Genomic DNA, 14,397 nt, shown 5'->3' on the forward strand with positions numbered 1-14,397 from the left:
CTTCTCCTATAGATTAAAAAAGACCAAAGTGTTATTAAACTGTTGGTTACAACGTGACCAATAAATCCTTATTTTTAAGGAATTGGTTTAACAGGGATATTTATCATCTTATGAATATGTTTGATAATTATGGAAATATTTTAACATACGAACAATTTATGCGAATCCATAGTTTTCCTGTGCATTTTAAAGAATTTAATTCTGTCATTAAAGCTATTTCCCCTACTCCGATTCATCTTATCAAAAGTCATATTCAATTTAACTCCACATTAATGATAAATCCAAAATAAATTTTAAATGGCATTGAATTGATTGATAAAAAATGCAATAACAAACATATTTGTACAATATTTCAAATACAAAATAAAATAGCACCTAGAGGATTTTTTTTAACTCTATTATTGATAATTTTATTTGGAAGACTGCTTGGTTAATCCCCTTTAAATATTGCATTAATAATAAAACCAAAGAAATTGCAAGATACTCTGATATTGACGATTTATGTTCCTTTTGTAAAAGTGGCAAAGGAATTGGCAGAATTTATCTTTTATTTAGTAAAAATTAATTACTATTTTACTTTAAAGGATATTATTGTATATTATGAAAACAATGTTAACAAAGGTCTTGAATACATTGTTAATTTATATTGTTGGCAAAATTTTATATCCATAAGCAAAAATATTTAAATTCATCCCCAACTTAAAAGGTGAAGCTCACATATAACAGACTCATTACATGCAAAGTGAGATATTTCAAGCCTTTATTTGTTATAATTTTTATGATTATGGCTTACAGCTTATGAAAACCCCAAATTCAAATTTAGAATATTGTGAAAAGGTTTTCATAGCTGTAAGCCATAATCATCAAAATTCTAACATGTATAGTATGCAACATTTTAAAATGTATTTCTTTGGTTTTATTGTTAATGCAATATTTAAAGGAGATTAACCAAGCAGTCTTCCAATTAATATTATCAATAATAGAGTTCCAAAAAAATTCCTCTAGGTGCTATTTTATTTTGTATTTGAAATATTGTACAAATATGTTTATTATAGCATTTTTTATCAATCAATTCAATGCCATTTATTTTGGATTTATCATTAATGTGGAGTTAAATTGAATATGACTTTTGATAAGATGAATCGGAGTAGGGGAAATAGCTTTAATTAAATTCTTTAAAATGCACAGGAAAACTATGGATTTGCATACATTGCTCGTATGTTAAAATATTTCCATAATTATCAAACCTATTCATAAGATGATTAACATCCCCGTTAAACCAATTCCTTAAAAAATAAGGATTTATTGGTCACGTTGTAACCAACAGTTTAATAACACTTTGGTCTTTTTTAATCTATAGGAGAAGTTTAAACTTTGACATCCATGCTCTTGTTTTCCTCATAGTAATGACAGTGACGCAAATTGTATGCAAACCGGAAATTGTAATGCGTGCGCACCAGAAACTATCGCGTGCGCACGCAATGTGTTTCGCGTGCGCACGCGATAGTCTTTATTTTTTATTTTTTTGCAAAGGTCCCTTTAGGAGCTCCGTAAATATCTCTTACATTTTCATTATAAATGTACAGTATAAAATACGGATATTCATATTGAGATTTAATTACCAAAGATTATTTTTAAAAGGGTTATTGAATTATTCATGTTTTTTAAAGAATAACTATGAGTAAGATGTATTTACTTCACTATACAGTAAAGAGTGGTAAATAAATGATCTTTTTGTGTTCCTTGGAAAAATGAAAGTCATGCAGGTTAGAAATGACATGACAGAGTTGTAAAAGATGACAGAATGTTAAAGTATTCCTTTAAGGAATTAACAGCTTGAACTACTAAGCAATTGACAGGTTTTAACTTGCAGTGATGCTAAAAGAAATCACTTTTTGAGGTTTCATGTGCATGGCATCTGTGCCATACAGATTTAACCAAAATGAAACATTTTTTTATTTTATAGAGCCTTGCCTCCAGTTTTTTCTGGTGTTTCTCACACTCAATTTGACAAAGGCTGAGGTTCCTGGCGGTCTCCTCCTGGACCATCTGGGAACGCTCCAACTCAAACTTTTTCAGCTTCACCTGGTTAAGCAGTTCTGCCACCCTGCTGTCTGAACCCAGCTGCAGCTGCCTGAACCTCGACACAAGCACAAACAGAGGATATAAGTGCATCTGCATTCACCCATTCTACACACTGACCATCAGAATGAAGTCTCTTTTGCTCACTAAGGCAGCATTCATTTGATAAAAAATAAACTAAAAATAGTAATGTTGTGAAAAAATATTGCAATTTATAAGGACTACTCTCTATTTTAATATGCCTTAAAATGTAATTTATTCCTGTTATGGCAAAGCTGAATTTTCAGGATTACTCCAGTCACATGATCGTTCAGAAATCATTCTAATATGCTGATTTGCTGCTAAAAAAAAACATTTCTTATTATTATCAGTGTTAAAAGCAGTTGTGCTCCATATTTATGTGGAAATGTGATGCATTTTCTTCAGGATTCTCTGATAAATAGAACGTAAAAAAAAAAAAGAAGCATTTCATTCAAATAGTCTTTACTGTCACTCAAATTGTTATTTAAACAAAATGGGAGGAATAAAAAACATTATGGTTATAATGTCTGCTGTAGCTCACCTTAGGCTAAGCTAAGCGATTGCTAAATTAAATGTGATGCCTTAGATGCGATCGCCTCTGACATGCTAAGTGTGTATTTCCTAGGGCAAAAAGTCACTGAAATCTGAAACACCAAATCTCAACATGCCCAAACAGATTAAGTATCTGTTTGCATCCTCCAACATTAACAGCCAGGTCTTTGAGTGATTAAACCATATTTACTGAATGTCAGAGAGCTCCAGGGGGTTTTGGTTGAAACCATAACCACACCTATGAAGGGGCCAAACTGGCAGGTCAAGATTTTTCTTTTGTTTGTGCTTTGCTACTAACATTCAGTCAAATGCAGACAGTTTGGTAAAGAATACAAAGGAAATGTAATCACGATGACCAACACCTATACAAATAATTGTGACAAATTGTGCGTAATTGGACCACTCCTATCATACATTAGGGAGTAAGGCTGGATATTGTTAAGCTATTTATTGGCTTAAAGTATATTAGAGTAGTTTATTTACGTAAATTCAGGGGGGGGAGGAAGGGTGAGGAGGCTGTCTGAACACTATGTTGTAAGGACTGGTTGCCTTATTCATATATTTTATGATTTATTTATGTGCAAATGCATTCGACACAACAGAATTTTTTTTTTTTTTTTTTTTTCAGTATGACGCAATACAATGCAACACTCATTTCTATTCTCCCTTCCCCCCCTTAAAATTGTCAGCCCAAAATAGAGTCACTGGACAACATGTTCACGGACTGTAGACTTGACCTCTCAAGAGCAGGGTAAAGGAGCATCTGTCGTTTTTTGCCCTCAATCGAGCTTCTCTGTGAATGCCAGCAATCCGTTCCCCGGGGCTGAAAAACGTGGGGTATGCCCAACAACTGTGTGCAGAGTATCTGCTGGTATGCAAGGCATGTGCCTGGAGCTCAGTGACACCGTAAGCTTCTCACATGGGCAAATAAGGGCTGACCACTCAGGAGAAAGGGGAGGGGCAACAACCTGCACTTCTAGACACCCTTATCAGCCACCTCATTTACTTCGTTAGCGCACATTACTAGTCTTCCGGTGAACAATTAATTCGTGCAAGTTAATACACAGAAAAAAAAAATAGTTTGTCGTGGTAATCTTTAATCAAAATTTGAAAATTTGCTTCTGCTCTAGAATGGCGTTCCTTCTCTGATGACGTCAGTTTGACGGCTTGGATAGAATATCCTTAACCACTCCCCTCTAACCGTCAGTCTGCCATGAGCGAGGGATGGAGAGGAGGTAGGGTTGCCAACCGTTCCGTATAATACGGAATCGTTCCGTATTTGACACATAAAAGGCTTGTTCCGTATTGAACTGATACGGAACGCACTTTGTTCCGTATTTTTGAGAATCAATTCAGTGCAAATCCATGACAGACGCATAGCTTCTAATATATATGTCAGACAGACTATGATGAATGAACGAAGACCCGCTGCTATAATGGCAAATTCGGGGACTTGGCGCCACCTTGACGGGCTCTGACGTGTAATGACGTAGAGTTGGCTCATTGGTCGCACGTCAGAGGCGCCCGCGCCATTGGATGTGCAGTTGCCGCAGCGCAGCCTGAGCGAGCCAGACGCTCAATGTGTAAGCTGTGCAGCTGCAAATGCATTTTACAGGCTTCAGTAAATCGAGTAAAATGTGTTTCCGAAGACATTTGTAGGCCATGATAAGAAAAACTACTAAAAAAAAAATTTTTTTAAAATGTTGCACCGGAAAGAACATTCTAGAAGTCTAATTCTATTGAATAAGTTCGCACAAGGCTACAGAAAACTGTTGTGTTTATTTTTCTTCAAATGCTGTCTAAGCCGATGAGTTTCGAATGTTATATGTTGTATTTGTTTAAGTTAAAAATAAAACGTATTATAATCAAAACAAATACATGGTTCATTTTTGGCAAAATGATCATGATAGCCTTTATATATCTGTGTGGTTAAGTCTTGTATATTGATTAAGCCTACTTTGCTATTCTATAAATATATAGGCCTAATAAGTTGCATTATAATATGATATAAAATGTATGAATTTCAGGGGGCATGTCACTACCACATACCCCCCCCAAACGTTCCTTATTTCCATTTCAGAAAGTTGGCAACCCTAAGAGGAGGTGTGCTAAAATAAAATCTTGCCCTCTATTCTAAGGCTGCATAATTAATCGATTATGAAATAGCAAAGGCTGCGATTATTTTTTATGCGCAGCTTGTCAGTGACGTACGGCTCTACTCCATCTGAAAGCACTGCGAGTTTGAGTCGCTTATAACATGCATTTGAAAAAGCAACACGCGTCAAACATCTTTCCAAACATGTGAAGCATTTATGAACCTCTTGTCCAACAAAAGACAACATTTAATAAATCAATCAATGCATTTTAATCTTCTGTTTATTCAGCTACAGCAATAGTATGATGCCCATAGGTATTTCCTGGAATGACATGTGTTGTCTACTTCTGTGGCGGGGCATATATGGCGCGTCTGCACGAGAGCGCCCTCTGGCTTTCAGATGGAGCAGCATTTACTACCGATCAGCCGCGCTGCACTGACAAGCTGCGCAGAAAATAATCGCAGCCTTTGCCAAATCGCGTGTGGTTTCATTTCGATTAATCGTGCAGCCCTATTCTATTCAATATTCCATTTCACTTGGAAATACGTCACGACACTGAAGTAACGTCGGTTGCAACTTCCGGTTCACGGGGACTTTAAAAAAAAGAAAAAAGGATGCATACTAAAATGTAGAGAGAAAAAGATTTAAAAAAATACTGATAACAGCGAAAGAGGGTAAAAAATAGTTGGTGGCAAAAAAGAAAAAGAGACTGGCAAAAAGCAAAGAGAAAGAATCATTTAAATAATCGCAAGATATTTTTGTCATTTTGACAAACTGTGCCGACCAAGTCCATTTTCAAATATTTTTGTGAATTTTAATTTGTGTAATGCAAGCATTAAATTGCATTATATGAATGTTGATTGTTTGTCTGTGATTTAACACTATTCCATCTTTATGGCTATTTTCATGGTGAAAACAGGTAAAAATATAATAAATAATATCAAACCACTTATCAAAAAAAGTTAACCACTTAACGACCGGTTTTCAGAAAAAAAAAATTAGATTCTACATCATATATTCTGAGGATGTATAATTTCTCTTTAGTATTTTATTTATGATTTTTTTTTTGGTTTGAAAGAAATTATTGCATTTATATAGAAATTGATCAATAGCGATTTATAAATCCATTTATCAAAAGTAACGCATTTACATGAAAAAGACATTTACATTGTTACAAAAAACATTCTATTTCAAATAAATGCCGTTCTTTTGAACTTTCACAACTTGAACTTTTTTTTGTGGTTTCCACAAAAATATTAAGCAGCACAACCATTTCCAACAGCAATAACAATAACAAATGTTTCTCGAGCACCAAATCATCACATTAGAACGCTTTCTGAAGGATCATGTGACCCTGAAGACTGGAGTAAAGATGTTGAAAATTCAGCTTTGACATCACAGGAATAAATTACATTTTAAAATATATTAAAATAGAAAGTAGTCTCTTGTAATAATATTATTTCACAATATTACTATTTTCACTGTATTCTGATCAAATAAATGGAGCTGTGGTGAGCATAAATGACTTCTTTCAAAAACATTAAAAGAAACTTACTGACCCCAAACTTTTTCCATTAGTGTATGCCTACACTAGCTCTACATTTCAAGTCATTTTTCAAACCTTTCTATGTTTTGGCTGCAGACATGCACCAGCAGAGTGTACCAAAATGGAAATACCCATCTTTTCTAGCCAGTTTAGCATGTTTTCTCACTCATGACACTTACCAATGCTGTTAAAACCAAAGCTCATATGTTAAATTAGCCTGTCAGAGAGGTTTCACAGAGCTGTGGCGACTCGCTGCTTATTTACTTCTACTTGTCTAACTATAATTCTAGTCATGTCTTAACTAGCCACATGTTCTTGTTTTAGATCATCTATTTTCACAGTCATCTACCACAGCCCAGTGTCCAGAATCTGATACTGCTTTCCTTCAAGTGCAGGCCCTGGTCACCACAGTGTAGACGCATGGATTCAACTGCATTTCATCACAATGGAAAGCTTAACAAAGGCATGTTCAACACCTCTGTCACACTGGCTCTACAACCGTGGGAACATGACTGCACAAGACATTCCTTCTCAAGAACACAGGCTCCAAAAATAATTACATCTATCATAACCAGGAGCAAAACAATCCGCATATTTTAAAATCTTGGCTTTGATTGTTTACTTGTCATAGAAAGGCAGAGAAGAACGCTTTTATTTTTTCTGGAGGCAGTAACAGAGGTTAAATATGTCTCCCTCCAACTTTAGAAGTCATATACAGTACTTATTATTGTAGATGATCCTCACTAACAGACAAACATGGCTACACCCACTTTTACTTACAGTGACACAAAAATGGTCATGTCTGTCATCAGTTCAAGATTACTTGATTTGGCCTTGGAGGAATCCAGTCAAGCTTGAAATGTTTGACACAGAAAAAACAAACAACATACAAAAAAGTCCTAAAGAAATGTCCTTTTCACAGATTTACAAAGTGCATGCAACAGAACAGTGTTAAAGCCGCCACCCATCACTCTTGTGTGCTTATTAATGTAAAGTTAAGTTAGTAATTTTGTCATTTTAAAGTGACCCGGTAATATTATTTAAGTATTTTGGGGGATTTACAATGCAGTTCAAAGGTTTGGGGTTGGGAAGATTTTTGAAAGAAATCTCACCAAGGCTGCATTTATTTCATCAAACAAAATGGAAAATTAAGTTTTCAGTTATAGTTAACAGTTAGCATGTTATAATGTATTTTAAAATGTTCCTGTGATGTCAAAGCTGAATTTTCAGCATCATTACTCCAGTCTTCAGTGTCACATGATCATTCAAGAAATCATTCTAATATGCTGATTTGATGCTTAAGAAACATTTCTTATTATTATCAACGTTGAAAATGGTTTTGCTGCTTAATAATTGAATAAAACTGTGAAACATTTTTTTCAGGATTTTGTAATTAATAGCAAGTTAAAAAGAACAGCATTTGGTAGGAATAGAAATGTGTGTAACATCAGAAATGTCTTTTCAGTCATGTCTTATCAATTGAAAACAATTTCTTAAAAAATCGTATTGACCCTAAACTTTTGCACGGTAGTTTACTTTGACATCACATTGGGACATATCAAGTATTAATATAGTGGAAATAGTTGTCAATGCCTAGGCCTAATTTTGAATAACTTTTGAAATCCTGATTTCGAAATGCCCAGAAGTCTACCGCATCATTGCATCTGGTTTCACTAATTTACGAAAACTCATTCACTTATTCAGTGATTCACACACATTCGGCCATCAAGCTTCTTTCCACTGAATTATGAGTTGGCAAGAATTTCTATACATGCATTTACTCAATAGTTTTTCAAACACTCAACAAAGTGTCAGTAAGAAAATTATGACTGCATTTGTGAGAGTTTTGTAAGAACTTACTGGTCTAAAAGTTGATCATATTTGGCTTGGGAATCTCTTTCTGCATTCAATGCTCTGTCTTTCTCAATGACAGCATTATCTCGGGTTTCACGAAGGTTTCTGAAAAATTAAAAAACACATTTCCTGAAACAATTCTGTACATTATGCAGCACAGGATTAAGTTAAATGTTCTTTACAGCCTTGCCATTTGAAACAATATAAATCATGAACTTTCATTACCTGCATTATTACATATAGGCTAATACAATACAGTGTTTCCACTGCCACTTTTTTCTGTATAATTTACAGAATATGAATTTAATTTTTGTGCTTTGGAGAGTTCAGATTGCAGTGATACATCAACGATAAGTCTACACCAACATTTTGATGCTGTGAGAAGTAGCATAAAGCAGAAATTATAGTCCCACAATAGTGGGGAAACAATAGCTACGTTTACATGAACCTCTTATATTTCAATTGAAATTAATTAATTCCATACTAACATTCTCAAACATTGCGCAGTATTTTCCAGTTTCGTATTTCAATTCAATCAAGTGTTTACATGTCCTCTCGATCGGATTAGAAAAGGAATAAACCACCCCTTACAATCCGAATTAAATTTTAATGAGGTTTGGCCAATTAATTCCGATTGGCACGGTTACATGTGACTTTTATTCCGACTGTGCTACTAGTCCGATTACAATCGGATAATTAGGTTCCATGTAAACAAAGCTAATGTGTCACACACTCAAATGTTGAGGGTCAATCTTTTGCACAGATGAACTAACACAAAACAAGAGACGCCAATTAATAGCAACAGAAAAGTATAATGTTGCTCTGTGTGAACAGACTGTTTGTAGACTTTTTAGACTGTAATCAGATATTGTTTAGTCATAACTACTATTCTTGCATTAATAAAAAAAAAATTGTATTTATTCATGTTTATATGAATGATAATGATAAAACTATTTAGGCTGTGGCCACTTGAATAGCAGTGTCTGTCCTGGGACCCCTCTTACTTCACCTATGCTTAGTTGATTAGAAAATAGGGCTGTGTGATTAATCGGAATTGATTTCGATTTTGGCTTCCAAAAATTATGAAAACAAGATAATCGAGGTAAAACTATTATTGTACCGCTGCCACATTCAGCGGGTGTGCTTTCATTTCTCCCTAAGCCAAATTTAACATCCAAATCAGCCGAATAAGTGAGGGCTGTAAAATGTAGTCTACTGTTGCTAAACTGCGAGAAGTGTTTGATATTAAACAGTGTAATTAAAGGTACATTAAGCCGCGAAAGAGAAACTGTTCCCCAGGCGGATTTCTGTGCGTGCGCTCCGAGATGGAGAGAAATGTACACAAGCAAAGTATACTTTGGGCTTTAAATTCATGCCTAAATGGTCAAATAGAATGTAAACAGTTCAGAATGTAAACAGTTCAGAAAGAAAACGCGTTTGTAACTGTATATTGGATCCGTGCATTCGGTCTTAAAGTGACAGCAGCCCTATATTGCTTCTTCAGTCTGTGTAATTGATGTTAGTCAAACAACAAAAGACAAAGATATAATCTCTCACTGGTCTTGAATGAATAACTTTTGTAGCTTTAATAAGGATTCATCTATATTTAATATACAGTGAAGACTATGCAGTGTTATTTTACATTTGATTACTTTCTGCTGTAGGATACTAGCCTGGCTAACGTCAGACTCAGACCCAAGTCTCATTGAGACTTGGGTCTGGGAACCACATGTTCATTTTCTCGTATTTGAGACGTGGTTTACGAATGCCCAGAGCCGTTTATTGGGTGCTAAGAACGTCTATCAAATGCGCCTTTACGTAGCTCATAGCCAATCGTTTCAATTATACCAGATGGCGTATGTAGAGCGGCAGAAATTAGACGAGGAAGACGACGATGGGTCAGAGATTTATGTGTACACGATGGCGTGTATCTAACGGCCGTTCACACCGCATGCGTGAGCGGCGCGTATTTTTTCCGGTGTGCATGTTAATCAATGAGTGCATTCACACCGGGAGCAGGAGCAGCACGTGAGCGTCGAGCAGGAGCGGCGCGTGAGCAGCAGTGAAGCGGGGGTTTCGGCGTCGAATCTGTTTTTGCTGCACTTCTCCACGCTCAATTCAAGTGGAAGCACACTTTTGATGGACACAAATAAATATGATTTCACACAAAAAGTCCCCAAAATGCACAGAATAAGCATGTCTATAGTTTTAACAAGAACTTGTGTAGGCAAATAAAAGAAAATAAAGACTCAAAAATATTTATAGAAGATTACCCGGTAAAAACTTTTTTTTAATTATTCAGTTTGGGTGAAAGTTGTGTATTATATAAAAAAAAACTAAAGTAAACTAGCCAGAAAATATTATATAATAAACGTTCTTTTAGTTTATGTAACACACAGACAGCTACATAGGCTAGCACAACCCAAATCAAACCCGAGTGTGTGGTTTATTTGTGTGTTTTGTTTTTTATCCACGGAGTTTTATTGCAGTCTTGTAAACATATCGAAAGTATGAGTGAAACTAATAGACTGGAGCCATTTTCTGGGTTGTTTTGTTGTTTAACATTTACATGCGAATGTTGTACACCTCCCCATTACAGACTTTCAAGACTATCAATGTTATAAATGACCAACTTCTAAAAACAAATGTATAGTTGTCTTTGTAAAGAATTGCTCGCTTATAGTAGTCTATCTTTGGAGCTGCTGCTGTGACACTGTACAAACGCTTCCAGTGTGAATACTCTCGCACGGCGATGTAGTTACGCTGACGCGCTGCTCAAGTGCCGCTCACGCTTGCGGTGTGAAACGGCCGTAAGGCTGCATCAAAAGGTAACTTCGCGTCTGCTGCCATATTGGATCCATAGGTATAAACAAACTGCTTCGGTGTGTCGCATAGACGTCGTCATCGTCTTGCTGCTCCCTCCCCGTTCTGTGATTGGTTCCCTAGATGAGGCGAAAATTTGGTCCATTGTATCCAGACTACCTAGCAGCGTGAATAAAATTGCGCAAGGCAGTATGGAGAAACCCAGGCTAGTAGGATACTGCTGTAGCCCTGTTTATTTAATTTGTATTTTTGTTCTGTTGTATCTATTTGTCCATTTGTGTTTGTAATACGTTTCTTGCCATAATCGCGCAGCCCTATTAGAAAATAAGATTCAGCACTGTAAAAGCCCACTAAATCCATATAGGATCCAGCATCTAGTTGCATTTTAAGGACACTGAGCTTTACATGTGAGCCGTAGCTGTGAGAAGACCAAATGTTCACTATTAGGCAGCAGTTTCAAAGATTACATCCCATCCTAAGTAACTGATTTTCTTCATTTCTTTAACTTGATGCAAATGTTCAGATTATAAAACATAAAACACAGTATTCAGACTTTTTAACATATGAATTTCCAGTCATTCGTTATTACTGGACAAGGATTTTTTAAAAATAATTTAATAATTTATTATTTCTGATTCTGAAATTTTATAGAGATTTCACATTTTAAAATTCCCTCACATTCCCAGATATTCCATGGTAAACAAGGATAGAAAGAATAGGATTTGTCCAATCTGAGACATGAAGGCTTGCTCTCACCTGTTCTCTCTCTCATACATCTCTTTAGATGCCCTCTGCAGGCTCTCGATCTCATGACTGGTCTTCATTCGAATGCGCTCCAGTTCATCACGCAGTTTGTTTTCATACTCTGTCTTATAGTGATCTCTAGTGGAGGGATGCAAACAGTACAACTGTTACATTATAATGACAATACATTATAAAGAAATGAGAAGAATGGACCTTGGATTTCTGCTGTAAATCCAAGTATATTAAGATTCTCGAAAGGTTACGTAATACCTGATACCAGACCGGACCTGGCCCATTTCTTCATATTACGCAACCTTCTTACTACAGGCCAATTCTATATTGTTCATACAACTGAACTGAATAAATTGAAAAAATGTAGGTAGGAAGCACCATCTGTTGTACATTATTTATCACACATACCTAGAAGCAACATATTTTTCATAGGCATCTTCCCTGGCCTTCTTTGTGTCCTCAAGCTGGGTCTGCAGTCTGTCCAGACGGTCTTCTTGATGAGCACAGCGCACATTAAGCTCCATGTTCTGCTTATTTAGATATTCCTTGTCCTTCTGCATCAATGTTACAGACTGCTGCAGAGTAGCTACCTGTGGATGAAAAAAAAGGTGTCGAGAAAAAGGAAACGTAAGCAACAGAAGAAAAACCTTTATGATAAACAGATTTATAGGTTGAGATTATAGACATCAGCTGATAAGTTGCCCGCTTTGCTAGTTTGCAGAAGTGTGCTGGTTACAAAATGTGTAAACTTGTTAATGGATAATGCACATTTGTTGTTTTCAAATACGTTGTATTCAAATATATATGGGTATTGTACCTTGCTCTTTATATATAATTTCCCCAAAAAGAAAACAAACTGAAAATTGTTTATTATCCATTAACAAGACTGTCAGTGTCAGATGTCTATAATTTAAACAATCAGCCAATTAATTAATTGACCTAACTGGCATGCCGATCTGTTAGTAATCTTATGTGTGTGTTCATCCCACATTACCTCTTTATGTAGCTCATTCCTCTCTTTGGTCAGGGCAGTGTGTGTGAGGTCCAGTATTTCTAACTTCTTCCTCAACTCTCTCACCTCAGTTTCATTCTCATCTCTCTCTCTGTCGACCAAAATATGCAGACACAACCACCGTATTTAAAGGACTGAATTTTAACAATTCATACATAATGAAACTTTTATACTACCGGTAGTCAGTCAACTATAATGTTGCCCATAATGTTGACTCCCAACTAAAATATCTTTGTTTTGTTAGATTGCAGCTAAGGCTGGACATTTAAAGGAAGTAAACCACCGTTTGAGATCAGTACGATTTTTAAAAAAAATGTTTTTGAAAGAAGTCTCTTACGCTCATCACGGCTTCATTTTTTTATCGAAAATACAGTAAAAACAGTAATATTGTGAAATATTATTACAATTTAAAATAACTGTTTTCTATTTTAATTTATTTTAAAATATAATTTATTCCTGTGATGGTAAAGCTGAATTTTCAGCATCATTACTCCAGTCTTCAATGTCACATGATCCTTCAGTAATCATCTTAGAGTGCTGATTTGTTGCTCAAGAAACATTTCTGGCTGAGCTGAATGTGGACTTCAAAAGACAATGCAGGACATAGCACTCACCGTTTGATTTTATCATAGTTCTCTCGTTTGTAGTCTCCTTCCTGAATAAGCTGCTTGCTGTCAGCAAGTTCTAGCGTGAGTCTCTGACAGCGGATCTCCAGTTCGGAGCGTGCTCTCCTCTCTTCCTCATAACTCTGGTTGGGATATGAGAAAAAATTATTTCACAGCTGTCTGGAATTGGGGTCATGAATTGAGAAATCACATTTTCTTTGATCTTTTGACATATAAGAGGTAGGAGTTGCACAGACTAGTCGACTGCAATGCTCTGCCAAGACGCTGTAAGATTTAATTTGATGTCGACTAGTCGCTGATCATAACCTACAGAGAATGAATGAGAATGAGAATGTCCACGTCCGCGCAACAGAATGAGAATGTCCACGTTTTACACTCTGTTTCCAACAGTTAAAATGACAAATAAATGCATACTCCAAGAGCACTTCACAAGATATGTTTGAATATACCATCTGGATGCTCAAATTGATTGGGTAAATTCACGTTTTAAACAGCTTATTGTCCATGCAAGTTAATCGCCGAGCTAAACTAATGCGCCTCTGCACTGTAACGCACACACAGCACGTGCAAATCGCGCACACACAGAAACATTCAGTAGGGCAGTAATATATTGTCAACACTGTTCTGTGATTTTTCAATAAAATAGCTTAGAAACTGAAAAGTTCTAGCACATATATTTCTTAGTAACTAAAACCCACAGCTTCACTATTAGTAGAGAAAATTAATTCACACGCAATCGCTCTCTATAATGCATTCATATATAAATATAATCTTTATTGTGCCAATTTATCTGTATCTGATTTAGAACGAGCAGCAATCTGTGAGAAATATCATGACCCAAAGACAAAAGAACACATAGCCTACAAAGTAAACTGTTATGTAGGAACAATAGTGTATCGCAGTTAGATGTTATGGGAAGAAGGAGGCGGGAACCGCCGAACATTTAAATACTTTAATAACGTAAAATAACTCTCTCTCTCTTCTCTGTCGTCGTTCCTTTTTACACTTTTGTCAACTTACATTTATGAC

At 35.8% G+C, this 14,397-nt stretch overlaps 1 protein-coding gene across 1 annotated transcript in view; it reads right to left on the reverse strand.

Moving 5' to 3' along the window:
• Positions 1-14,397, reverse strand: part of pibf1 (progesterone immunomodulatory binding factor 1) — a 58,438-nt gene that overhangs the window by 40,068 nt on the left and 3,973 nt on the right. Inside the window, exons 5-10 of the mRNA XM_056271822.1 lie at positions 13,357-13,490; positions 12,725-12,833; positions 12,139-12,320; positions 11,731-11,856; positions 8,158-8,256; positions 1,975-2,140 (exon numbers count right to left, since the gene is read on the reverse strand). Of these exons, the coding sequence (XP_056127797.1) occupies positions 1,975-2,140; positions 8,158-8,256; positions 11,731-11,856; positions 12,139-12,320; positions 12,725-12,833; positions 13,357-13,490 (816 nt within the window). The remainder of the gene's footprint in view (positions 1-1,974; positions 2,141-8,157; positions 8,257-11,730; positions 11,857-12,138; positions 12,321-12,724; positions 12,834-13,356; positions 13,491-14,397) is intronic.

The sequence above is a fragment of the Rhinichthys klamathensis genome, unplaced genomic scaffold (genome assembly GCF_029890125.1).
Source record: "Rhinichthys klamathensis goyatoka isolate OS25496 unplaced genomic scaffold, OSU_Roscu_1.1 h1tg000325l_1, whole genome shotgun sequence".
In the NCBI taxonomy this organism is placed as follows: Eukaryota; Metazoa; Chordata; class Actinopteri; order Cypriniformes; family Leuciscidae; genus Rhinichthys; species Rhinichthys klamathensis.